Source organism: Nansenia antarctica (genome assembly GCF_963989245.1).
Source record: "Nansenia antarctica genome assembly, chromosome: 1".
NCBI lineage: Eukaryota > Metazoa > Chordata > Actinopteri > Argentiniformes > Microstomatidae > Nansenia > Nansenia antarctica.
In genome coordinates, this window is record NC_137674.1 from 34,037,044 (window position 1) to 34,062,677 (window position 25,634).

At 47.6% G+C, this 25,634-nt stretch overlaps 2 protein-coding genes across 2 annotated transcripts in view; both read right to left on the bottom strand.

Moving 5' to 3' along the window:
* cipca (CLOCK-interacting pacemaker a) lies at nt 1–3,355 on the bottom strand (the record flags this gene model as incomplete). The annotated part of the gene is made up of 3 exons (XM_080550521.1): nt 1–945; nt 2,475–2,650; nt 3,244–3,355. The coding sequence occupies 3 exons, from the start codon at nt 3,353–3,355 to the stop codon at nt 1–3; spliced, it is 1,233 nt and encodes a 410-aa protein (XP_080406647.1).
* An 8,669-nt stretch (nt 3,356–12,024) lies between these two features.
* pgfb (placental growth factor b) overlaps nt 12,025–25,634 on the bottom strand; it is a gene marked incomplete at both ends in the record, with an annotated part of 19,942 nt that continues 6,332 nt past the window's right edge. Inside the window, 6 exons of the mRNA XM_080537244.1 lie at nt 12,025–12,046; nt 12,533–12,589; nt 12,856–12,885; nt 13,543–13,622; nt 14,183–14,379; nt 17,083–17,119. Coding sequence (XP_080393370.1) covers nt 12,025–12,046; nt 12,533–12,589; nt 12,856–12,885; nt 13,543–13,622; nt 14,183–14,379; nt 17,083–17,119 — 423 coding nt within the window. The remainder of the gene's footprint in view (nt 12,047–12,532; nt 12,590–12,855; nt 12,886–13,542; nt 13,623–14,182; nt 14,380–17,082; nt 17,120–25,634) is intronic.

Genomic DNA, 25,634 nt, shown 5'->3' on the forward strand with positions numbered 1-25,634 from the left:
TCAAGCCAGCAAACCCAGCTGCCCCATCCCCTGACACTGCTGCCCCCCCTGCTGGGCCCCAGTGGGTACTGCTGCGCCCTGCTGCAGTGTCAGCTGCATCCTAGTCCACGCCTGAGGGTCTCCGCTCCCCACGGCCTCCACGAACAGCTGCGTCTGCCTCTGCAGCTGCCGCAGTTGCCTCTGGGTGCGCTGGTTCTGGCCCAGCAGCTCCTTGGTGCGCAGCGCCACTCCCAGAAGGCCCGAGTTGTTCAGGACATTGTAGGTGTTGCAGAAGCGGTTGAGCTTGACGTGGTCCATGGACAGGATGTCTTCGCAGCTGTCGCTGTCCACCTGGTAACCCTGGCAACCCTGGGTCTCAGCTGCCTCCTCAGACGGCGTCGGCGGTCCGCCGAACTTGTCGGAGAGCGGCGGGGCTGAGCTGGCGGCCTCGGTGGTGCCACCCAGAGAGCGGGAGGGGGGGGGGTTGTCGAGGGGCTGAGGAGGAGTGAACGGGGGCTCCTGTGGGTTCGCCGTTAGCTGCTGTGGGTGTTGGGTGTTTGTAGCGTCGACGCTGCTGGGTGTTTTAGGAGCAACCAGGGGGGTGCTGGGTGGGGGGGGGGAGCCGGACAGCTTGTGGCTGTGGTGGCGGCGGCGGTGGTGTCTGCCGCACCCTAGTGGTGATGATGATAATGATGAACCCCCACCCCTCTCGGTACACGAGGACCCCACCCCCTGCCTCCTGCCTCCGGAGCTCTTCCCAGGGTGAGGGGCGATTTTGGGGTAAGATTTGAGGATGGGCCAGTAGTCCTGTGGTTGCCGGTGGTGGTTGTCAGGGGTAACACCCTTCGGAGAGATGCTGTTGCCGTTGGGCACCAGGGGCTGGAGAAGGACCACCTGGGACTGGGGGATCATCTCCAGGGAGGAGGGGAAGCCCCAAGGCTTTACTGCCGGGGCCACTGGGTTGGACTAGGGAAGGAACATCACATCACAGTGTCATGAATACCATCTCACTAACTCCATATTACACAGATGGAATGTAAAAATAAAAGGTCCTGTTGTTGATATTATCTGGGTTTTTCTCTTAGTTGATATTGGTTATGTAATATAGAAGTACAAGGAGATTGATCATATACATGTAGCTTGAAGCCTTTTATTAATACTGAGATCAGGACTATTATATTATAATAGGATAATTTGAAAGACCTCAAACCTATAGTACTATACCACTCAGGACTTCAACAAAAATGTTGCCCACTGCTGTTTTTGCACATTGACATATACTGTACTATACTGTACATATACTGTACCTATACTGTACATGTACCCTAACTGGACATATACTGTACATATTGTATTGATACCCATTGCCCTTGCTCTGTTCATCTCATACTGCATATATCTTACTGTACACATCTCACCCTTGTCTGTACATATCATACTGCATATTTCTGTCCACACTTTTATGGCTTTTGCATTTTGCTGGATGCCAAATGGGTTTCGTTGTCTTTGTACTCAAACCTCAAACCTATACCACTATACCCCTCAGCTGTTGCCCACTGCTGTTTTTGCACACTGAACATTGTATTGATAACTTTGCCCTTGCTCTGTTTACAAGTATAAGTCATACTGCACATCTCTCACCCTTGTCTGTACATATCACACTGTACATATATCTGTCCACACTTTTATGGCTTTTGCAAGGGCTTTTTTAAGGCTTTTGGCTAGATGCCAAATGCGTTCCGTTGTCTTTGTGCTTGTACTCATTGTGCCAATGACAATTAGGCTAAATTGAATCTGAAAATGTTATCTGGAATCAACATGAGGTGATGTTACCTCCACCCACAACAGAGCAATGAAACCACATCCACCAGACTACAAAGGCGAAGCTTAGCGGAGGATTACAGCGACACTGAGAACACACACATCCATCAGGATCACATCACCAGGACAGTCTGCCCTGGGTGGAGGGAGGCCAGAGATGCTTCGCTAGGTAGCAGAGTTTAGTTTATTAGTTTATAGTTTCGTGGACAGTCCCCATTAGTTAACAGCAGTAAAGCAGTAAATGGAGCAGCTTTTTTTCCCCCCGGCAAGTTGTTAATAGGCACTCTAAAATAAATGAGTTAAAAGAAAAATAATTACATTATATCTACAATTACGAGCAAGCATGAGCAAAATGAAGACAGACATAAAAAACATATCGCACACAATTGCAGCAAGCACAAACAAGCAGGCACAGATGACGGCAGCAACATCAATGCGGTTCATGCAATAAAAACACTACAAAGGGGGACAAGGGAAAAGAAAATGGTCACATGCAGGCGGGCAGCAGAGATGGGGGGGGGGGCAGCGTCGATGATTGTCACATATAACACACACACACACACACACACACACACACACACACACACACATCTGACAGAGATTAGGCTAATGTGTGCAGCTACAGTTATCAGACAGCCATGTTTTTAAGGTGTGTTGTACTGTTACAACTGTACCTGCTTCAAGACGATGTTGTTCATGATGATCATGGGCGAGAGGCCGGGGTAGGCCCCTCCCACCACCGCCACCTGAGGTGCGGCCTGCTGGGAGTCCTGACCTACGATCGCCACGGTAACCCCCATGTCCTCGCTGTCCGTCAGGTCCACCGCGCTCAGGTAACCGGAGCTGGCGTCTAGCAAGGAGGGATAGTAGAGAGAGAGAGAGAGCCAGGGTTCCGTTACTATGACTACTACGTTTGTCGGTTGATATGAGTGGCACCTTCAAACAAAATAACGTCGTTATTATTATGTCTTGTTTTATCTTAACAAGACCTTGTAAACGAGAGGCATTTATAGAATAGTTTCCCAGGGCAACGGTAAGAGATTTAAAGAGAACAGTTTGAGATGTTTAAGCCACACAGCCATGGTAAAGCTTCCGAAGCAGCCAGACTACCCAGAGCTTTTTTAGGACATTGGAACCATCGCCCTTTATAAGCTTTGTCCCAGGAGCAAGAGAGGGTCTAGTGAGCAAGATTATCGCCCTCGGTCATAGTGAGAACCTCTGTGTGTGTGTGTGTGTGTGTGTGTGTCTGTGTGTGCGTGTGTGTGAGTGTGTGTGTGAGTGTGTGTGCGTGTGTGTGAGTGTGCGTGCGTGCGTGCGTGTGTGTATGTGTGTGTGTCTGCGTGTGTGTGTGTGTGTGTCTCTGTGTGTGTCTCTGTGTGTGTGTGTGTGTGTGTGTGTGTGTCTGCGTGTGTGTGTGTGTATAAAGGAGTGAGAGACACACACCTGAGAAACCTGAATCCCTCTCGGACTCAGACTTGGATACTCTGGTAAGGCTGTTTGCCATAATGGATGGAGGTCTCCTGTGGCTCCCTGGTTTGCTGCTGAAGCTGCTCATCTCTGCACTCTCTCTCTCTGAACGGATAAAGGCCTTGTCCAGTCAAATCCCCTGCATCAAACAGGAGTAGTCTTCTTGGGGAGGAAAAACAGTTTACAGTTACACACTAGAACTCTCTATCACCGGAAGGAAAGGAACACCAAATGTGAAAAGCCAAGGCTACACCTATCGCTAAGCCACGCCCCAAAATAGAAATTGTCCAATCATATCACAGCAAAAGTCACTACAGGCAGAAAACTCGGACAAACAACTCGCTATATATCTGATGGTGAAAAACTTCTAGACTAAATATTCTTGTCATCTTTAAAACACATGTCTATTACTTGCTGTGGTAAATCAGAAATCAGAAATTTGCCAACTCCCGCCATTGTAAGTCATTCAGTCACGGTCGGTCAGTCAGTCAACGTCAGTGAAGCGTTGTTTGTTTGTTTGTCCGAGTTTTCAAAGGGGGCGTGGCTTAGCGATAGGTCCATTGCAGCTGGTTAGCTGAGCTGATGTTAACCTTGGGATACTGATGGATTCAACAATGAAAAATGCCTATACTATGATGACAATGACAAATACAAATACAAAGACAAAGACAAATACTATGATGGCTGCTCATCCCTGGTTAATCACTCTATAACCTTTGCACTACTGATGTTTACATTACTACCTTTGAACTACTGTATATTGCAGTAGCTTCTTTTATACTTCTGCACATTAGATACTGTACATAAACGACCTTAACTATACATAGCTCATAACTGTATACCTCTAAACTACTACTGATGTTTACAACACTACCTCTGCACATACTGTGTCTGTGTCTATTATATAGTTACTACCATTCTTGTTCTATTTATCATGCCCTTATTATCACTATATGCACTTCTGGTTGGTGTTGTATAGTACTTGTACTCTGCGATGACAATAAAGTTGAATCTAATGTAATCTAATCTAATGTAATCTAGGATGCAGCGGCCCACATCTAGACGGGTTTACACCAGGGCCATATTCCACTAAAGGTGGCTTAATATAGCGGCGCTATAAATAAATGCGGCGCTCAGGGAACTCGAGATTGGTATTCAAGCCTCAGGTGATTCCTCGAATGAGGATCAGCCTTGTGTCATCAGTGTTCACAGAAGACAGGCTTACAAATCTTCGATATGGGCGCGTGCACGCAGACATACGCAGCCCAGAAGAGTCGATCTGTCGAAATGAAGATACTCCACTCTGCAGGGGTACTACATTTGCGCAGCATTCCGAATTATTGATTTTTATGAAGACGGAAAAATAAGATGTAAAATAGTGCAATACTGCCGCAATTAACAAGGCGAGGGAAATGGTTTGGCAAGAAATTGCTGACCGATTAAATGCGTAGGTCATACTAGCCCCAGTTATTGTTATATGTTCATATTTTAGTAAATGAATATTTACTACTGTGGTGATATCAGCAGCAGGCTACAAACCGTCATATCGCCACAATGGCCTAGTGGTATCGACCGCTGCCATAGGATTTATTCGTCATTTTATATCGGTGGTTCAAATCCCTCTTCAGGCGCACTTTTTACTGCATTTCGTTGTCTGAATCTAATCTAAAATCTCATCTAAAAAAGTATTGTAGGCTATAAAATTATGGTGCAGGCTAATTTACAAGAACTGACACGATTACAATGGTGTTTGAAACATTTGCATGAAATCTTCGGTTAAATGTAAAAAAAAAAAAAAAGAATGACTTAGTCAAGTCTCGAACTCGCAACCTTTGGAACTCGAGTCCGCAGCCTTAACCACTACGCCAGCGAGACTGCTGTCATGACGGCAATGCAAGTTGAGACAATTACTTCTTTTTTTTTTTACACTCTTTTCTTTATCTATCTATCACACTTTCAAAATATCAAGTTATCTATCACACAATCAAACTATCTATCGATCGATCACACTTTCAAAATATCAAATTATCTATCTATCACACAGTCAAACTATCTAATCTATCTATCTCATGTGAAGTGGGAACTAATATTTCCTAAAAGACACATGAGGAACTTTCGTTCAGGGTTTAGTTTCCGCCTGTGAGCCTTTTTTGACGCACGGATGACTATAGCCTGTGTTTTAGCCTGGTCGGGACCAGGCTAATTATATCTGACTCAGAAGGAGCTCAACCAAGCAGCGAATTATTTGAGCCACATTGATGGCACCGAACGCAAGCTAACATTTCCGAGGCTTAGAACTTTATCGAGCTTTGTGGAATATGGCCCAGGTCAGGCAGGTAGATGAGCGCAGCTGTCTATGCGGTGTTAGCGTTAGGTCGGTCCGCCAATTTTCCGAAACCTAGGACAGCATGGGGAAGAGTTGGGGTTAGGGTTAGAGCCAGGGGAAGAGTTGGGGTTAGGGTTAGAGCCAGGGGAAGAGTTGGGGTTAGGGTTGGGTTAGGGTTAGAGACAGGGGAAGAGTTGGGGTTAGGGTTAGAGAGCCTTCCCCTGCCGTCCTAGGTTTCGTAAAATCCGCGGTCATTCCCCATCAGCGAAGCCAAAACACGGTGCAGTTACTCGGTTAAACGAGGCAACCAAGTCAGTCTGACTAAGCATAGTCCGTGAAATCAACGAGATCACACATACAAGATGTATAGTTATTTACTTGCATTGGGCGTTGGTTGACTCCTCTTGAATTGTCGCCGACACGTTGTTGTTGTCTCGCAAATGTCAAATGTCCAACAGGAATGTGTTCAAGTTAAAAGCCTGAACGTAAGAAAACAATAATAACAAATGCCAACTTCGTACACACCAGTCCGTTTCACTAACGGTGGCTTAATATAGCGGCGCTATAATTAAATGCGGCGCTCAGGGACCTCGAGATTGGTATTCAAGCCTCAGGTGATTCCTCGAATGAGGATCAGCCTTGTGTCATCAGTGTTCACAGAAGACAGGCTTACAAATCTTCGATATGGGCGCGTGCACGCAGACATAAAAAGCCCTGAAGTGTCGATCTGTCGAAATGAAGATACTCCACTCTGCAGGGGTACTACATTTGCGCAGCATTCCGAATTATTGATTTTTATGAAGACGGAAAAATAAGATGTAAAATAGTGCAATACTGCCGCAATTAACAAGGTGAGGGAAATGGTTTGGCAAGAAATTGCTGACCGATTAAATGCGTAGGTCATACTAGCCCCAGTTATTGTTATATGTTCATATTTTAATAAATGAATATTGCTACTGTGGTGATATCCGCAGCAGGCTACAAACCATCATATCGCCACAATGGCGTAGTGGTATTGACTGCTGCCATAGGATTTATTCGACATTTTATATCAGTGGTTCGAATCCCTCTTCAGGCGCACTTTTTACTGCATTTCGTTGTCTGAATCTAATCTAAAATCTCATCTAAAAAAGTATTGTAGGCTATAAAATTATGGTGCAGGCTAATTTACAAGAACTGACACGATTACAATGGTGTTTGAAACCTTTGCATGAAATCTTCGGTTAAATGTAAAAAAAAAAAAAATGAATGACTTAGTCAAGTCTCGAACTCTCAACCTTTGGAACTCGAGTCCGCAGCCTTAACCACTACGCTAGCTAGACCGCTGTCATGACGGCAATGCAAGTTGAGACAATTACTTCTTTTTTTTTTTACACTCTTTTCTTTATCTATCTATCACACTTTCAAAATATCAAGTTATCTATCACACAATCAAACTATCTATCGATCGATCACACTTTCAAAATATCAAATTATCTATCTATCACACAGTCAAACTATCTAATCTATCTATCTCATGTGAAGTGGGAACTAATATTTCCTAAAAGACACATGAGGAACTTTCGTTCAGGGTTTAGTTTCCGCCTGTGAGCCTTTTTTGACTCACGGATGACTATAGCCTGTGTTTTAGCCTGGTCGGGACCAGGCTAATTATATCTGACTCAGAAGGAGCTCAACCAAGCAGCGAATTATTTGAGCCACATTGATGGCACCGAACGCAAGCTAACATTTTCGAGGCTTAAAACTTTATCGAGGCTTAGACCTTTATCGAGCTTCATGGAATAGGGCCCAGCTGGTGTACAGATCTACGGCTTGTTTTGTTACTTTACGGCCGTGGGCAGGCGTTGCTGGGGAAACGGCGTCTACGTCATTCGATGCTTACTTTTTAGAGTGTTCTAGAACTTAAATAATTCATTAATTTAATTAGATTTGCGTGACATAAGCAAATGATATATGCAGTATTTATTTATATTTACAATACAAGCACACATACTTGTTTGAACATACTTCTGTATATCTGTCTATAATTATAATTAATTCATTGACAGACTGAGCTTAATTTATATCTTCTACTTCTTTAAACAAATTGTTCTTGGTCAAATGTATAGATCTTTGTCTTCAAACTGTCCCATAAATATACACATTTCTGAGCCCTTGTAGCATCCTCGAGGCCGACACATTTGGCACCTCTGCCTTTCATAAACAACAAGGGGATGAGGGCCTTTCCAGTCAAATCCCGTTGAGCGGGGGCTGGGAGGAGCCGGACGGCGGGGGGAGAGACCGGTCGGAGCCCCACCAGCTGGGAGTATGTGCCCAGGCACACGTGGCACCTGTAGGGGCACCCTGACACCTGTAGGGGCACCCTGACACCTGTAGGGGCACCCTGGCACCTGTTGGGACGCTCGCCTGTGTGGAGGATGGGCTGCAGAGGTGGTGGTAGAGGCAGCAGGTGGAGGGCTTGTCCAGGGGCAGGTGGAGGGCTTGTCCAGGGGGCAGGTGGAGGGCTTGTCCAGGGGCAGGTGGAGGGCTTGTCCAGGGGGCAGGTGGAGGGCTTGTCCAGGGGCAGGTGGAGGGCTTGTCCAGGGGGCAGGTGGAGGGCTTGTCCAGGGGCAGGTGGAGGGCTTGTCCAGGGTGTGGATACGGGTGTGCAAGGTCAGTGTGGTTGGTCTGGTAGGTGTTGTAGAGTGGTTGGGGTGGTTGGTGTTGTTGGTGTGGTTGGTGAGGGTGGTGTGGGTGGTGTGGTTGGTGTGGTTGGTGTGGGTGGTGTGGGAGGTGTGGTTGGTGTGGGAGGTGTGGGTGGTGTGGTTGGTGTGGGAGGTGTGGATGGTGTGGTTGGTGTGGGAGGTGTGGGTGGTGTGGGAGGTGTGGATGGTGTGGTTGGTGCGGGAGGTGTGGATGGTGTGGTTGGTGTGGGTGGTGTGGTTGGTGTTGTTGGTGTGGGTGGTGTGGGTGGTGTGGGAGGTGTGGATGGTGTGGTTGGTGTGGGTGGTGTGGTTGGGGTGGTTGGTGTGGTTGGTGTGGGTGGTGTGGTTGGTGTGGGTGGTGTTGTTGGTGTGGGTGGTGTGGTTGGTGTGGGTGGTGTGGTTGGTGTTGTTGGTGTGGTTGGTGTGGATGGTGTGGTTGGTGTGGGTGGTGTGGTTGGGGTGGTTGGTGTTGTTGGTGTGGTTGGTGTGGGTGGTGTGGGTGGTGTGGTTGGTGTGGGTGGTGTGGTTGGTGTGGTTGGTGTGGGTGATGTGGTTGGTGTGGATGGTGTGGTTGGTGTGGGTGATGTGGTTGGTGTGGTTGGTGTGGGTGATGTGGTTGGTGTGGGTGGTGTGGGTGGTGTGGTTGGTGTGGTTGGTGTGGGTGATGTGGTTGGTGTGGTTGGTGTGGGTGATGTGGTTGGTGTGGATGGTGTGGTTGGTGCGGTTGGTGTGGTTGGTGTGGTTGGTGCGGTTGGGGTGGTTGTTGTGGTTGGTGTGGTTGGGATGGTTGGTCTGGTTGGTGTGGTTGGTGTGGGTGGTGCAGTTGGTGCGGGAGGTGTGGGTGGTGTGGGTGGTGTGGTTGGTGTGGTTGGTGTGGTTGGTGTGGGTGGTGTGGTTGGTGTGGTTGGTGTGGTTGGTGTGGGTGGTGTGGTTGGTGTGGTTGGTGTGGGTGGTGTGGGTGGTGTGGTTGGTGTGGGAGGTGTGCGTGGTGTGGGTGGTGTGGTTGGTGTGGTTGGGGTGGTTGGTGTGGTTGGTGTGGTTGGTGTGGTTGGTGTGGAAGGTGTGGTTGGTGTGGAAGGTGTGGGTGGTGTGGTTGGTGTGGGTGGTGTGGTTGGTGTGGGAGGTGCGGTTGGTGTGGTTGGTGTGGTTGGTGTGGTTGGTGTGGTTGGTGTGGGTGGTGTGGTTGGTCCTGGTTATTGTGATAGTCCTGGTTATTATGATAGTCCTGGTTGTCCTGGTTGTTGTGGTAGTCCTCTTAAACCAGTAAATTACAACGCCGCTAATCCAGGTCAACTCTAGGTGGCACAGCAGCACCGCTATCATGTTTGTGTGTTGGCTATAAATAGTACAACATCACTATAAATAGAACTGTATTGCATTCTTCATTACTGAGACAATCAACACTCTCGGTGACAATCAACACACATAACTCCATTTAGAAAAAGGGGGCTTTATTTGTCCATATATGTTACACTCTTCTCTCTTGCTGTGATTTTAATGAATTCGTTAAATTGTCTTTATTTTAGGCAGCACCTCGTTTGGGTGTCCGTTCTGCATTTGTGAGTACATTTCTACATCAACAAATCATTTGCCAAAGACTGTGCTTTGCCCACACAAGTCCTGCGCTGATGGCTTCAGATAATTTGCCTTGAGATTTCATGAATCTCTTCTTCCAAACAAGGCATATTATCTTATAAACATACAGTACAGTGCCTTATAGGGCACATTTTAATTTTTGCCCATTTATCTCTCATATGCTATCATAAATAAGATCACACACACACACACACGCACGCGCGCACACACACACACACACACACACACACACACACACACACACACACACACACACACACACACACACACACACACACACACACACACACACACTTGTGTAGCAATTACGAGATTTGCATGACATAAGGCAATGATATATATTTATTTATTAACTGTTGCATCTTTTTCACAGTTACAATATATTTACAATATTCACAATACAAGCACACATGTTTGAACATACTTCTGTATATATGATTAAAGCATCGACAGACTGAACTTAATTTGGAGTTAGCCATATCTTCTCCTTCTTTTGAACAAATTGTTCTTGGTCAAATGTATATGATTGAAGATCTTTGTCTTCAAACTGTCTGATAAATACACATAGCTAACTCAAATCATCACACATTGTCCACATTATTTCAGAGCCCTTGTACATCCTCTAGGCCTAAACATGAATCACCCCACTTGGCATCTCTGCCTTTCATAAACAACAAGGGGATGAAGTATGAAATGATTGAGATGTTAAAAAGAGTGAAACCCGTTCTAGTCACAGTGGGGGACCATGTGATAGCAGACTATCATGGCTGCGTTCGTAAATTCGCTCTGAGAGCGCCGGGTTCAATGTCTGGGTTCACACTGGGTTCACACTGGGTTCAACGTCATAAAGGGACCAAGTAATTTGATTGGACAAGAGGCATTCCATGAGCGCTGAGCAGATTTCCAGAGCGAATTTACGAACGCAGCCCTTGTAACTGTAGGAGGATTCTCAGTGTTTGATTGACAGGGATAAGTTAGAAGAGGTTGATAGAAAACATTGCGTTAAGAAACCCTTCTTAGAGCAGCAATTCCTTTTAATCTTTGGTTCAGCTGTATTGTTTCAAAGATAAAACAGAAAAATTGCATCCATTGCATTTCAAATGGACACACTAGGCTCAAAAGCAGACCACGGATCAATATATCTGAGATCCCACACCAGGTTGAAATAGGAATAGACCTTATGGCCCAATAAATAGAAATGTTCTCATGAACCAGTAAGATTCCTTCTTCTTAATGGTTTGAATTTGTATGTTATCAAACTCAACCAAACATTGACTTTGGAGTGTATGTTTTGAAGTTATTGACTAATGCATGATAAATTATTGGGTGCTTGATGTTTGTACCCCTAATAAGAATGTTACAATTAGTAGGATTATATACGCTACTGTACATGCAGGCATGTGTTGGTTGTTTTACCTTGTATGTTTTTTTGTAATTTCATTTCCCTTGAGGTGTGCATTCACAGAGGCATTTTAAAACGTCCTACGGAATAAAATCTGATATGTATTACTGTACCTATATTATAATATTATCACTCTATACTTCATCTGTTACAATAATCTTCTTTTTATCCCCTTGTCACCACCAGAGGGAGCTATTTTACTGCTGAAGAAAGGTACTTGGCAGTAAAATAAGTATTGCGTTAGTCCTACAGTTTTAATTTACCACACAAACTTCTTCCAACTTGCATTGTTAGTTCCAAGGATAGGCCAACAAAAATATCTATTGTTATTTGTATAAAAATGTATTAATAAATATTAATTCTAAACGAGAGCTTGAACAGCCTAAATCAACCACAGCAATTAAGATAACAAATATCACCAAAACTAAATCATGTAATAATAGAGGTTAAAACATCTATCTTTATCTTCAGTCTATTTGGTCCTCCATTGCACTGATGCACAGAAACGTGTCTTGTCAGGTGTGTCACGGTGGTTTTCACCCCCCCAGCAACAGGAGCTTCTGGTGGAACCTCAGAAATGTTCCCCCCTTTTAGCAGGAGGGCCTGTCGCCATAACAACCCAGCTGCTGGAGTCCCTGGGTGCAGAGAGACTGGGTGTTGACGTGTGTGCTGAGGAGACTTGTGTTAGCGCTGGGCAGGGGAATAAATAGAGAGTCAGGTTTTCGACAGGTGCAGGGCGGCTGCTGGGTCTACCTGCGCGGGGGCTGACACCTAGGACACAGACGAGACATGTTAAATGGACTGCACTTATATAGCACCTTTATCCAACGGCCTCTCATTCCAATGGCGGCAAGCTACCATGCAAGGCGCCGGCCCGCTCTCTGGGAGCAATTTTGGGGTTCAGTGTCTTGCCCTAGGACACTTTGACATGTGGCCAGCCAGGTCTCGAACCACCGATCTGCCAACCTTGAGATCATTAGACGGCGGCTCTACCTTCTGCGCCACAGCCGCCCCGACATGTTACACAGACAACATGGCGATGTGTTACTACCTAGGTGGTCGTCAGTGTCATACATGGCATCTGGTCCTAAGCATCCTAGATCTTTGCTTATGATGACTGATGCATAGAAGATTCACATACTTTAAACAAATGTACTTTGTGTTATAAGCCGCTTTGGATAAAAGAGTTCTGCTTAATGTCAAAGATGTAAATGTGAACTTCTTCTGACGTCCTGCTGGAGAGTTCACGCTACTCACTTGTCACAGTCTTTAACCTTCTGTCTCTTCTTCTTCCCTCTTCCTCTTTGTCTCCTCCTGTAGAATGACATCAGTGGTTAAAGAGCACCACTCTGACATTAGCATGTCAAGTTTCAAGTTTTATTGTTACGTCACATCACACAAGTGTAGGAGAGTAATGTTCTTAGGCTTCGGTTCCTGACATTGCAGCACAAGAAGACATAAGGCAATAATACAATTCAATATAAAAAGATTAAAAAGTTACAATTTGCAGACAATAAGGCAGTAGGTATAATGTCTGTTTCACTGTCCAGTTTTAGATCTCAGACAGCTGACGCGCTTACCTTTCAGTTTTCACCACAGCCTTCCTGATTCTGAGGATGAAATATACAGACACATCAGATCAAATACAATTGTGTTACATAAGAAAAACGTGACAAAAAAAAAAGAAAAAAAAAGAAATGTATGTCTGACAAAATAGATCATCATTCATATTATTGAAACGAGAAACATATTCGTATATACTGTATATACAAATAGTACTATATATATATATATATGTTACGGTACATGTGGGAATACGGTACATGTGGGAAAACTAGGGTTAGGGTTAGGTGTTACGTCAACTTGGTACATGCTGGCATGTCTAACCCTAACCCTATCCCTAACCCTAACCTTACCCCCAAACCTAACCCTAACCTTAACCGTAGCACCACTATTTCAAATCTCATTGTCATACTGACAGTTTCCCATACTGTACATCCATTTGTACATTGACCATTGGGGTAGTGTGGTATCTAGGGGATAGTGAGTTGGACTGGTGATCAGAAGGTCATGAGTTCAAATCCCACCTGAGGAACACCACCACTAGTGTGCCCTTGAGGAAGGCTCTTAGCCCTAAATTACTCCAGGAAGACTGTCCCTGTAAACTCTAATTGTAAGTCGCTATGGATAAAATGGTTAAAATGTAATGTAAAAATTACCAAGCTCATATTACCATAATGTAGCATGAAGGTTTTTGTTTCTCTTACCTACATTCACATGTCTGGTGCTCCACAAACGTCATCTCAACGTACTCCTGACCCTGCTCTGCTGGCTTGATCTTCAACAGCTGAGAACAAAGACAGAAGTTGAGAACAAAAGTGGAACACGTTTTTTCCTAGAAACAGTGTCAATGTGACATCGAGGAGGGTGCGTTCGTAAATTCCCTCTGAGAGCGCCGGAGCAGGTTCAACGTCATAGAGCAGGGGTGACCAACGTGTGGCTGGCGAGCCACATGCGGCTCTTTGTCTGTCTGTGTGCTGCTCTTTAATCCATTCATTAAAAGTGTTGGTGTGGCTCTCTCTCTGTCTATTAGCCTATTGCAAATGTATTGATTGTGTGTGTGTGTGTGTGTGTGTGTGTGTGTGTGTGTGTGTGTGTGTGTGTGTGTGTGTGTGTGAGTGAGAGGGAGTGCTTTTGTGATGTGGATCTTTGTGGTACCCCAATAAAACATTTTGGCTCTTAGTCTCCGACTGGTTGGCCACCCCTGTCATAGAGGGACCAAGTCATTTGATTGGACAAGAGACAAGGCATTCCATGAGTGCTGATCAGATTTCCAGAGCGTATTTTAACGAACGGCAACCCCAGATGTCCTGAGACAGAACACAGTGGCGGCGGAGGCCATTTTACCTGCATGGTGACGTTAGTAGTATGAGTCGGGTGACACTCCAGGTTCTCATCCCCGCAGCAGCCGGCGCAGCGCACCAGAGGCACGCAGGAGGGGCTGTAGATGTGCTCCACCTCCCCGGGATACTCCTGCACCACCTCCACCAGCTTCTCTATGGTCCTGCAGAAGCTCCGCCCCCACACCTCCTGGAACAGCAGCACTGGGGAGAGAAGAGGAAGGAGGAGACAGGGCCAGGGTGGCTGTCAATCACAGGAGCAAGAGGGAGGGTGTAATGACGACTAGTGATTGGCTAGTTTCCTTGATGGAAGGAAGAGGGAAGAGACAGGGACCGGATGGCTGTCAATCACAGGGCAGAGGGCGTCATGGTGACAGTGATTGGCTAGTTTCCTTGATGGAAGGAAGAGGAAGGAGACAGGGCCCGGGTGGTTGTCAATCACAGGACAGAGGGCATCATAGACGACAGTGATTGGCTAGTTTCTTGGGGTAGTGGTGGTGTAGTGGATAGTGAGTTGTAGACTGGTGATCAGAAGGTTATGAGTTCAAATCCCGCCTGGGGAACATCACCAATAGTGTGCCCTTGAGTAAGAGACACTGTAGCCCTCAGTTACTCCAGGGAGAATGTCCCTGTAATCTCTAATTATAAATCGTTTTGGATAAAAAAAAAAGTGTCTGCTAAATGGCAAATTCTAAATTCCTTGATGCCCCCCCCAACCCCTGTTGCCCCCCCTCCTCCTGCTAGCTCCACAGCCTGGTGGTTCTGGATGACAGTGGAGGTGGCTGGTTCTGATGAACCTGCCGTCTACAGGCCTGGCTGTGTGATGGAGGGATTAGCGTCTCCGTTTCAACACTTCTCCTGAGGCGGAAGAGAAGAGAAGAGATGCCCGCTTGCGCAATAACAGTGTGCCTCATTAGCCTGGTTGCATATCATCTATCATACTGAGCCATTAGGGTTTTTAACACCAACCGGCTGGTGTGTGTGTGTGTGTGTGTGAGTGTACGCGTGTGTGTACTGTGCATGTGTTTACGCGTGTAAGATCAATCGTAAGTTGGCACAACAGTGTTCCTGTGAATTACCCAGGGTGCCTCACTCTCTCTCAATTCTCAGAGCATATGGCACTGTGCTGTACTCTACACAGTGACGCATTTGTCACAATTAACCATCAGGTAAAAAAAATGGCAGATTAGTCTGATGTATATTCCAACAAGATTTAGGAACACTCCCTCATCCAATTCTTGCCAGTGAGACACACAACTCCCCCCCCCCCCCCCCCCCAGTGATGTACTTGTGTATCCTGTTTGAATTTTTAAGACAAATTGTTTGTGTAATGCGATCTTTCCTGTGGGAGCGTATGTGTGAAAGTGTCCCGATAGCATCGTCGGTTGGGGGGGAGGGGGAGGAGGGGGGACAGGGACAGGGACAGGGAAGAGAAAACACACGCTGGAAAAGCTGGAAAAAAAATGGCCCCTGACTAGAACCTGGCTGGAGCCAGTGCCTCCCCCGCCCCCCCCCCCCCCAGACCCCCCGCCCCCCAGGCACCTTCGGGACTAGGCTGACCCCTGGGGTCACTGCATGGAGCCCCCAGCACCAACAGCTGTTTATACAAGCATACGGGGGGGGGGGGGGGGGGGAGAGAGAGAGAGAGAGAGAGAGAGAGAGAGTGACAGAGAGAGAGAGAGAGAGAGAGAGAAAGAGAGAGAGAGAAGGGGGGATAGCAGGTGGCGTCATCCGGCACTACAGTCGGGCCTATATGCCTGGTTTGAACCCCCCAGTGTTCCCCTGTCAGCATCTCGTCTAGATCTCTTCCTGCTGTTGTCTCGACTCCCCGCCTTTACTCTACCACCCCCCCCCCTCTACTCGACCCCCCCCCCCCCCCCATCTGACTACAATTGCGTTTCAAGCGTCTCAAATTCATGGTATTTCCATCTTGTTGCTGCTTTGATTTACAGTATAGTGGGGGAGAGAGAGGGAGGGAAGGAGGGATGGAGAGGGAGGATAAGGGGGTATAGTGGTGTCCCCAGAACCTCATCCATCACCCCCCCCTCCCCCCTGCATTACTCTTTCTGAGGGCCCAGGGGGAAGGTGGGGAACACTGACCTGGGTTAAACCCTACTTGTCCTCACGTCCCCCCCCTCGATCCTCCGCCACCTCTACACCTGGTTAACCGACAGCGTCGTCAGTCACCAAGGAGCATTCGTTAAAGCCTTTCGACAGTAGATATATTTACATTTGCACTTTGCAAATGATAAATCAAGATTCAGAGAGTTTAAGGGGAGCGTGAGCTAGGGAGGTTGCTGGGGGTAAACTGGGGGTCGCTCTGAGGTAAACTGGTGTACAGCGTGTGAGGAGGGGGGGGCCCTCATCGCTCAGGGCAGGAGGATGTATGTAGGCTAGGCTAGGCTCAGGGCAGGAGGGTTTAGGCTAGGCTATGCTAGGCTAGGCTAGGCTCAGGGCAGGAGGATAGAGGCTATGCTAGGCTAGGCTAGGCTCAGGGCAGCAGGGTGGAGGGTAGGCTAGGCTAAGCTAAGCTCAGGGCAGGAGGGTGGAGGCTATGCTAGGCTAGGCTCAGGGCAGCAGGGTGGAGTCTAGGCTAAGCTAAGCTCAGGGCAGGAGGATGGAGGCTAGGCTGTAAAGACAGTGAATGTCAGCCTTTCTCTCACACAGGGATTACCCTGTCTTCCTGTCTGTCAGCCACACTTCTCTCTCTCTGTCTCTCTGTCTCTGTCTCTCTGTCTCTCTCTCTCTGTCTCTCTGTCTCTCTGTCTCTCTGTCTCTCTCTGTCTCTCTCATAATCAGGACAGTAATATTACTTTGATTGTGAAGATGTGTTGTTTTGTGAGAGTATTGTATGGTGACCTCACCTGGTTAAGATGTGTTGTTGTGTGAGAGGGAGAAGATGCTTACCTCCAGTTGTGCTGTTGGGACTGGATGAAGGGGAACTCTGCAAAACAAAACAGACAACATATAGACTTAAATAAAGCACCCAGATATGACAATTTATTATAGAAAAACCTAAAACTGTCGCATGAAACACATCCTATACTTATTATGGATATAGACTATTTCAGAGAGATAGCCTACTATGTGGAGTACATAACGTAAACAATGAGGACAAATTCAACACAGCTGTGTCCTCTAGTGGTAGAAGTTGGTAATACATGGAGAAGGCCTGCAAAAGGAGATGTTATTTTTCTTTTTTTCATTTATATTCCTGCTGTGGAAAACTCCTTTTGACAAGCGCCAGATCCAGAGGAATGTGATATATATTCCTCTATGTGGCCAACTGTTTAGGTTCAAAACCTGTTTCCTGTGCTGTAAGTTTCAGTGCGCACTATTTATTTTCCCATTGGCGGTTTCCCCTCCTCTGTCTTGGTTTTTTCCCATCGTCCCACGATAAACAGAGTGCTTTTCTCATTCGGCTGGAATAACACCCAAACCCCCGGCCTGACTCTCCATGACATCTCATGAAGCTCAGGAAGGGAAATCTCCATTTGATCAAATATCCTCCGGCGTGACCACAAGACAGACAGGCGGGCGGAGAGAGAGAGAGAGAGAGAGCAACCTGCTTCCTCCATCTGTCATCTCACACCGTGTGTTGAGTTTCACGGGCTGCCTCGTCTCTCAGTAACAGCTACCGGATGACAGGTACTTCGATACACCGACCGACCGACTGACTGTCTGCCTGTGCGCTCACTTAATCACAGTGTGTTAATACGCCACAGCGAGGGCTAGTTCCAACAGCTATTAGATTAGATTCAATATTTTTGTCATTGCACAGAGTACAACGGAATGTTGCCCATAGTCAGCGCCCCTGGAACAATTAGGGGTTAATTGCCTTGCTCAAGGGCACAACGGCAGTGGTAGGTAGGCACCTTAGATATGATGCCAGCAACCCTCCAGTCACCAGCTCACACACAGCTCCCTCCTGGGACGAGATTCGAACCAGCAACCTTCTGATTGCTAGCCGGCCTCTCTAACCTCCAGGCCAGCTGCCTCTCTAACCTCTAGACTACCTGCCTCTCTAACCTCTAGACTACCTGCCTCTCTAACCTCTAGGCTACCTGCCTCTCTAACCTCTAGGCTACCTGCCTCTCTAACCTCTAGACTACCTGCCTCTCTAACCTCTAGGCTACCTGCCTCTCTAACCTCTAGACTACCTGCCTCTCTAACCTCTAGACTACCTGCCTCTCTAACCTCTAGGCTACCTGCCTCTCTAACCTCTAGACTACCTGCCTCTCTAACCTCTAGACTACCTGCCTCTCTAACCTCTAGACTACCTGCCTCTCTAACCTCTAGACTACCTGCCTCTCTAACCTCTAGGCTACCTGCCTCTCTAACCTCTAGACTACCTGCCTCTCTAACCTCTAGACTACCTGCCTCTCTAACCTCTAGGCTACCTGCCTCTCTAACCTCTAGGCTACCTGCCTCTTTAACCTCTAGACTACCTGCCTCTCTAACCTCTAGGCTACCTGCCTCTCTAACCTCTAGGCTACCTGCCTCTCTAACCTCTAGACTACCTGACCTCTAACCTCTAGACTACCTGCCTCTCTAACCTCTAGGCTACCTGCCTCTCTAACCTCTAGGCTACCTGCCTCTCTAACCTCTAGACTACCTGACCTCTAACCTCTAGACTACCTCCCTCTCTAATCTCTAGGCTAGCTGCCTCTCTAACCTCTAGACTACCTGCCTCTCTAACCTCCAGGCTACCTGCCTCTCTAACCTCTAACCTCTAGGCTACCTGCCTCTCTAACCTCTAGGCTACCTGCCTCTCTAACTTCTAGGCTAGTTGCCTCTCTAACCTCTAGGCTAGCTGCCTCTCTAACCTACCTGCCTCCCTAACCTCTAGGCTAGCTGCCTCTCTAACCTACCTGCCTCCCTAACCTCTAGGCTAGTCGCCGCCTCAGATAGTGGCAAACAACAGCACAAGGCCGCTCGCTGAGACAACCGGATGTCGTACGGAATAACACAAAGAGCGTTATTTCTGACACAATCAGATCATCTCTATGAAATGCCTCCCGTTTCCTGTTGTGGACCAAAATTAGCTGGGATGGGACAGTGGGGGATGGTGGTGTCAGTGGTGCTTTGAGGCGGTCAGCAAAATATGTCTAAATGAAGAGGAATGTCCTGCTGCTTTCATAACGATGATACATCAGAGACAGCATAAGCCTGACACATACACACACACGCACGCACACACACACGCACACACACGCACACACACACGCACACATACACACACACACACACGCGCACACACACACACAGACACACTTCCAGGAGTTCCTCCTAAGTGCCTCTCGGTTTCCTGTGTCTCGTGGGTGTGAGTGTCAGGCCCTGTGCTGTTAAGTGACCTCTGACCTCGCCGCTCAGCATCAGGAGATAGAACGGCACCGAGCAGCGACACTAAGAGACCTGCAACACTGCCAGTCCTCTCTGATCCTCTCTGACATTCTTCACAGAAACACCAGGCAACACTCAGGCAATACTACTGTCTCTTAGACCAGCTCAGAAGCCTTGCGGTTAGAGTGTCTGTCCTGAGATTGGGAGGTTCGATCCCCGCCGGCCGAGTCATATCAAAGACTATAACAAATGGTACCCGATGCCTCCCTGCTTGGCACTCAGCATTAAGGGTTGGATTGCGGGTAAGACCCTGCGACATACCAGCGTCATGTCCAGGGGGTGTACTGGTACATCAAGCCGCCTCACGCTATGGAAACAGGAGATAGGCTCCTGCCCTAAGGGCCGTTAGGCTCGAGAACCATCGGTTCTCAAGGCTACTTACGTACTGTCTCTTAGGGTCCCTCGTCTATGGGTAGAACGATAGCATTAGTCTACTAAATGGTAAATGGACTGCACTTATATAGCACCTTATTCCAAAGCACTTCACAACAGCCTCTCACTCACCCATTGGTACACGCACACATTCACACAGCAAGCTACCATGCCCGCTCATTGGGAGCAATTTGGGTTTCAGTGTCTTGCACCATGGACACCACGACACGTGGCCAGCCGGGGATCGAACCTCCGAAACCGCCGACCTTGCGATCATTAGACGCCGGGCCCTACCACCGACCTCCTGAGCCACAGCACTAATAGGCAGGATTTCTCTCGACCGCATAGTGTATTTAACACACACGCCTAAGTACACCGCAGGATACACAATAACTTCTAATAACCAAAAATCTCCCTCATACTCCGTATGTAGTGGAGGCCGTCCAGTTCGCTGTCAGTTGTTGAAGTCCTTCCCCCAGTGGGGCAATTTGATTCATCGCTTTATATCCACTCCACCAATTCCCGAGGTTGTAAAAAAAAAAGGAAAAAAAAAGAAGTAAATCCTTTTTCCAGTGTTAATTGGCATATGATTTGGGTCTTTTCTTTTCCTTGAAAGTTTTCAAGTGGGTTTAGGGAGGGAGGGGCCCCACCGCCACATCACAAGGGCTTTTTGGCCCACAGTCTGGGATGCCTTTCAGTGTGTGTTGGGTCGGGGCGGGGAAGGGTTCGGTATGGACTCTGTGAGCCCGGGGGTAAGCCTAGACATGACAGGGCAGCCTCTTGGCACCCTCGCGGGCGTGAGCAGAGGAGCGAGTTGCCCCCCCCCCCCAGCCAGATTAGCAGGCTTGCATGAGGATCCTCACGTAGCTGCTTCTTACTACGTGTGTGTGAGTGTGTGTGTGTGTGTGTGTGTGTGTGTGAGTGTGTGAGTGTGTGTTTGTGTGTGTGTGTGTGAGTGTGTGTGTGTGTGTGTGAGTGTGTGTAAGTGTGTGTGTGTGTGTGTGTGTGAGAAAAATTTGAAGGTTGCTGGGAGGTAAGTCAGGCCTAATTAGGAAAAGAACGACTCATATATATATAGAAGATCTAAAACAAGTTAGTGTGAATTTGAGAGCCAGGCACTAGGACACTGGTTGGTAGTCTTGGCCTACATTGGGGCTGATATCTGTCAGGGTACAGGTGTCCTGTTCTGAAAAATGCCCCTCTTTCTCTCTTCATTCATCGTGCATCCTTTTTTCACCTATTCTATTAAAAGAATTGTCCCCTGACAATGATATCAGAGGATAATAATCTCATCACGGTCCCTTCGGGACGATCTAAAAGCCTGCAGACGGAGGTAATAGTTGAGCACCGTCAATGGGTTGGTGTCAGGCCAGACGGCTCCTGGGGAGAGCCCATTCTGACTGGCTGATTAACATGCTGTGGGTGTCTAGCCGGGTGAGAGCACCCACCAGTTCATTATAGATGAAGCTTCTTCGCCTTGCCCTGTGTGTGTCGTAGAGGTTTTTGCACAGCGATCTCTCTCTCCACATCCGTTTGTGACAGCAGCTGGTGAAGTCGATCACAGCTGATCAAAATGTTCGGACTTTTATTCTGAAAGATGTAGATACATTTCAACGTCGTTGAAAATCGACGACACACTCGCTAGTCGACTAACTCAGCTTGTTTGGTGAGCCTGCTGACAATGTAAAGTAGTGTTATAGTTAACTAGGTAGTAGTGGGGGATTACTCACCAAATTCATATTTTGGCTTGAAAAAAATGAGTGAGTGTGTCATTGATTTTCAACAACGTTGAAATGTATTTACATTTTTCAGAATAAAAGTCTGAACAATTTGATTGGTTGCCAACTTGTTCCAGGTTTCACCAGCTGAACATTTCTCAAGGCCTCTGACTGCGCTAAGTGGTGCTGCGTGTCTCCCCTGTTCTCTCTGACAGGGAAGTACGGGCGGGTGTGGTGCAGGAGGTAGTGCAAGACACTGAACCCCAGAAATTGCTCCCAATAAGCGGGCCGGCGCCTTGCATGGTAGCTTGCCACCATTGGAGTGTGAATAATGTGTGTGTGTGAATGGGTGAATGAGAGGCCGTTGTAAAGCGCTTTATATAAGTCAGTCCGTTGAAGTACAGCACTGCTCGGTTATCGCCACGGTGATCTGGTAGAGAGGTAAAGTAGGAAGGGGTTCTGTAGCTATGCAAATGTTATGTTACAATTAGAATTTGCCATTTAGCAGATGTTTTTAAATCCAAAGCGATTTACGGATTACAGGGATATTCCCCCTGGAGTAACTGACGGCTAAGTGCCTTACTCAAGGGCACACTAGTGGTGGTGTTTCAGGCGGGATTTGAACTCACAACCTTCCGATCACCAGTCCAACTCACTATCCACTATCCACTAGATCACTAGACCACTAGACCACAACTACCCCCTCAATGTGTTTATGTGCTTGGAGACGGTGTGTGTAGCCCGTCCATTAAGGAATATTAATGTACTATAGCTATAGCTACTGTGCTTTTACTTTGACATGCTATGCTCTCCCCCATGTGTAGAATGAACAACCACAAGTAGGATAGATGTCCTGTCCTCCTCTCCTGGGGGAGATAGCCAGGAGGGCCTGGCTCTGGCCTGACCTGGACCCTGCGCTCGTGCTCTTACTCTACACACAGCGACTCCCAGACTCCTCTCTGCTCACTCCCACACAGCTGAACTGCGTCATCTTTAACCTCCTCTCCTCACGCTCATCTGAGGGAGGCAGGGACGGACGTTTAAGGAGTAAAAAAGATCAAACAAAATGGAGACCCATTTTAGGGGTAGTGGTGGTCTAGTGGATAGTGAGTTGGACTGGTGATCGGATGGTTGTTCTAATTTTAGCATTTCACTTGGATGCACATGTCACATGTCAGAGCTGAGAGACTGAGGTCACCTGTTTGTTAACCGCTCCCTGCACAACAGTACACACCGACCTGATGAGAGACAGACTTCTTATCTTTTCCTCCTTGTTTTTTGAAGTCTGAGAGATGATGAAAGACTGATGTGACTGATGCAATAACTATGAAATTGAAGGATGAAAAAATTAAAAATTAAAATATCCCATGAAATTGAGATAATATTGTTCTGGAACAGTCCTATGTAAAAAACCAAAAAACAACCCTCTGATGATTCCCCAGAATGCTTTGCCAAATGAAACATTCCTGTTGGTAATACACATCAAAGAAACAACATGCAGCATCTCAACATGGTACAAATGGACCGGACCTCGGTCCCCTGAGAGAGTGTACAGTACATGGGCACTTGATCACATCGTCCGCCTGTCTCATCTCTCGTTGGACTGCGAAACCATGACAACGTGAGAGAGAGAGCTGAGCCGGCCGGACTTGACCGGAGGAGGAAACCAGATGAAGAAACTACATTAGAAAGGGAAAGGACAGTTCAATCAAGTCCATATCACACGATAAGCCCCGTCTTAAATCACTGTCTGTTTTAAGATAAGGGAGTGAAAGCACAAATGGCAGTTGATATCCAACAGACACACACCGGCCTAAAGATATCACTGTGTCGCTCTTTCCTTCACAGTGATTGCGCACAGGATGGAAAGTATAATATAAGATCTCAGAGAGGCTTTTTTTTCTCCCAGATAAAGGGAAGGTCAGAGGAAAGTAAAATAAGTAAGCCTTGAGAATCAATGGTTGATGGTTAAGAACCTAACGGCCCTTAGGGGGCAGGAGCCTATCTCCTGTTTCCGTAGCGTGAGGCGGCTTGATGTACAAGACAAGTACACCCCCTGGACATGGCGCTGGTATGTCGCAGGGTCTTACCGTCCAATCCAACCTTAATGCTGAGTGCCAAGCACCATTGGGTACCATTTTTATAGTCTTTGGTATGACTCGGACCGGGGATTGAACCCAGTCTCAGGGCGGACACTCTAACCCCAAGGCCACTGAGCTGGTCTAAGAGGAAAGCAAAGCCAAACCAAGGCACAACTACAGGCAGGCTTCATCAATGGTGGTGACATTGTAGGTTGACAGGCCCCTGGATGAGTAGCAGGTCAGTGAGTTTGGGGGGTTAGAGGGGTTGGGGAAACCCACCACGACCACCCCACCCCCACCACCTCAGGATCCAGTTCACTGAAGCACAGCACCTTCCCTCCTGGGGTGCCCCAGCCCCAGCCCCCAGCCCTAGCCCCAGCCCCTCAGCCCCCCAGCCCCAGCCCCCCAGCCCCCCAGCCCCAGCCCCAGCCCCAGCCCCAGCCCCTTCCCTCCTGGGGTGCCCCAGCCCCAGCCCCAGCCCCAGCCCCAGCCCCAGCCCCAACTCCTACACCCCCCTGGCCCAAACAGTCAAAAACACAAGGCCCAGTGGACCTGTGTCATGTTGTAGGTCTCCTCTCTCCTGCTGAATGAACCTAGTACTTAACACAAGACCTCACAGGGCCAGTGGTCAGTCGCGGTGCGGGAGAGAGACACAGAAACATCCAGACCGTTGGATAACAATGCCCTCGTTACGACCATATTTCTCCTCAAGAGGTTTTTCAAGCAGATCCCAGCTCCACTAATCCATGAGCATGTACATTTAGCGATCAAGCGCTTTTTTTTCGTATTCTTTTTTTTAATGAGGTGGTGTAGAGCTGTATCCATCACCACAAGCTACAAGGGAGAGTTTACAGCGGTCTGGTTTGTATACATTAGGTGAACATACTCACGCTGACAGCAGCCCTCCGCCCCGCGGGCTTGACAGTGTCCAGCTGGTTGCTCTGGGTGGTCAGGTCATAGCTCATGATCAGAAAGCCTTCACAACCCCCCCCCCCCAACCCTCCCCCCCCCCAACCCTCCCCCCCCCCCAACCCTCCCCATCCCCCCCAAAACTACCACAACCCCCTCCGCTGAATCCGCAACAATGAATTGGCAGTGTCTCAGCACTCTGTGTTCGTCGGAGATAGCTTTTAGGATACAGGTGGAATCTAAACATTTTGTAATTTAAAATTATCAACTGAACAAACTTAGAGATAATAGCTGACATCGACTTCGATGTTGATTCAGAGGCACTTGTGTTTCGGCGCGCGGTAATGGAAGACCAGAAGAATAATAGTGCTCGGGAAGGCGAGCAGCTGTGGTATTGTATGTTTTAGGAACATAAGCTTCCAGTTAAGAAGTAACCTAAAACCCTACTGTATGTCCAGCTAATGGGTTGTGATGTATTCGTTCCATGAAGAGTGGGGGATTACTGTCTGGAAAAGCGCAGCTCCAAAAATTTAAATGAAATGGAATGAAAACCACGAAATGCTACTTTACAGAGGAGTGCGACCTGCAAGCCAATTAGCCGAAAAAGGTTTGAAATAAAAATGCTTTTGGTTACATTTTGTTTTAGATGGAGCTCATTTCCTCCTCGATACACATGTGGTGTATGTACACACCGACACACACCGACACACACACACACACACACACACACACACACACCGACACACACACACACACCGACACCGACACACACACACACACACACCCATACACACACACACACACACACGCACACACACACACACACACACACACACACACCCCATATACACACAAACACACACACGTCCTCAGATAAGGCTGACCGGTGGTAATTGTGGTCCCTATTACAGTAAACGCTGTACTCCCTGTGTAAACCATCAGTAAATTACAGCCAGATGGGAGATTAAAGCCTGGT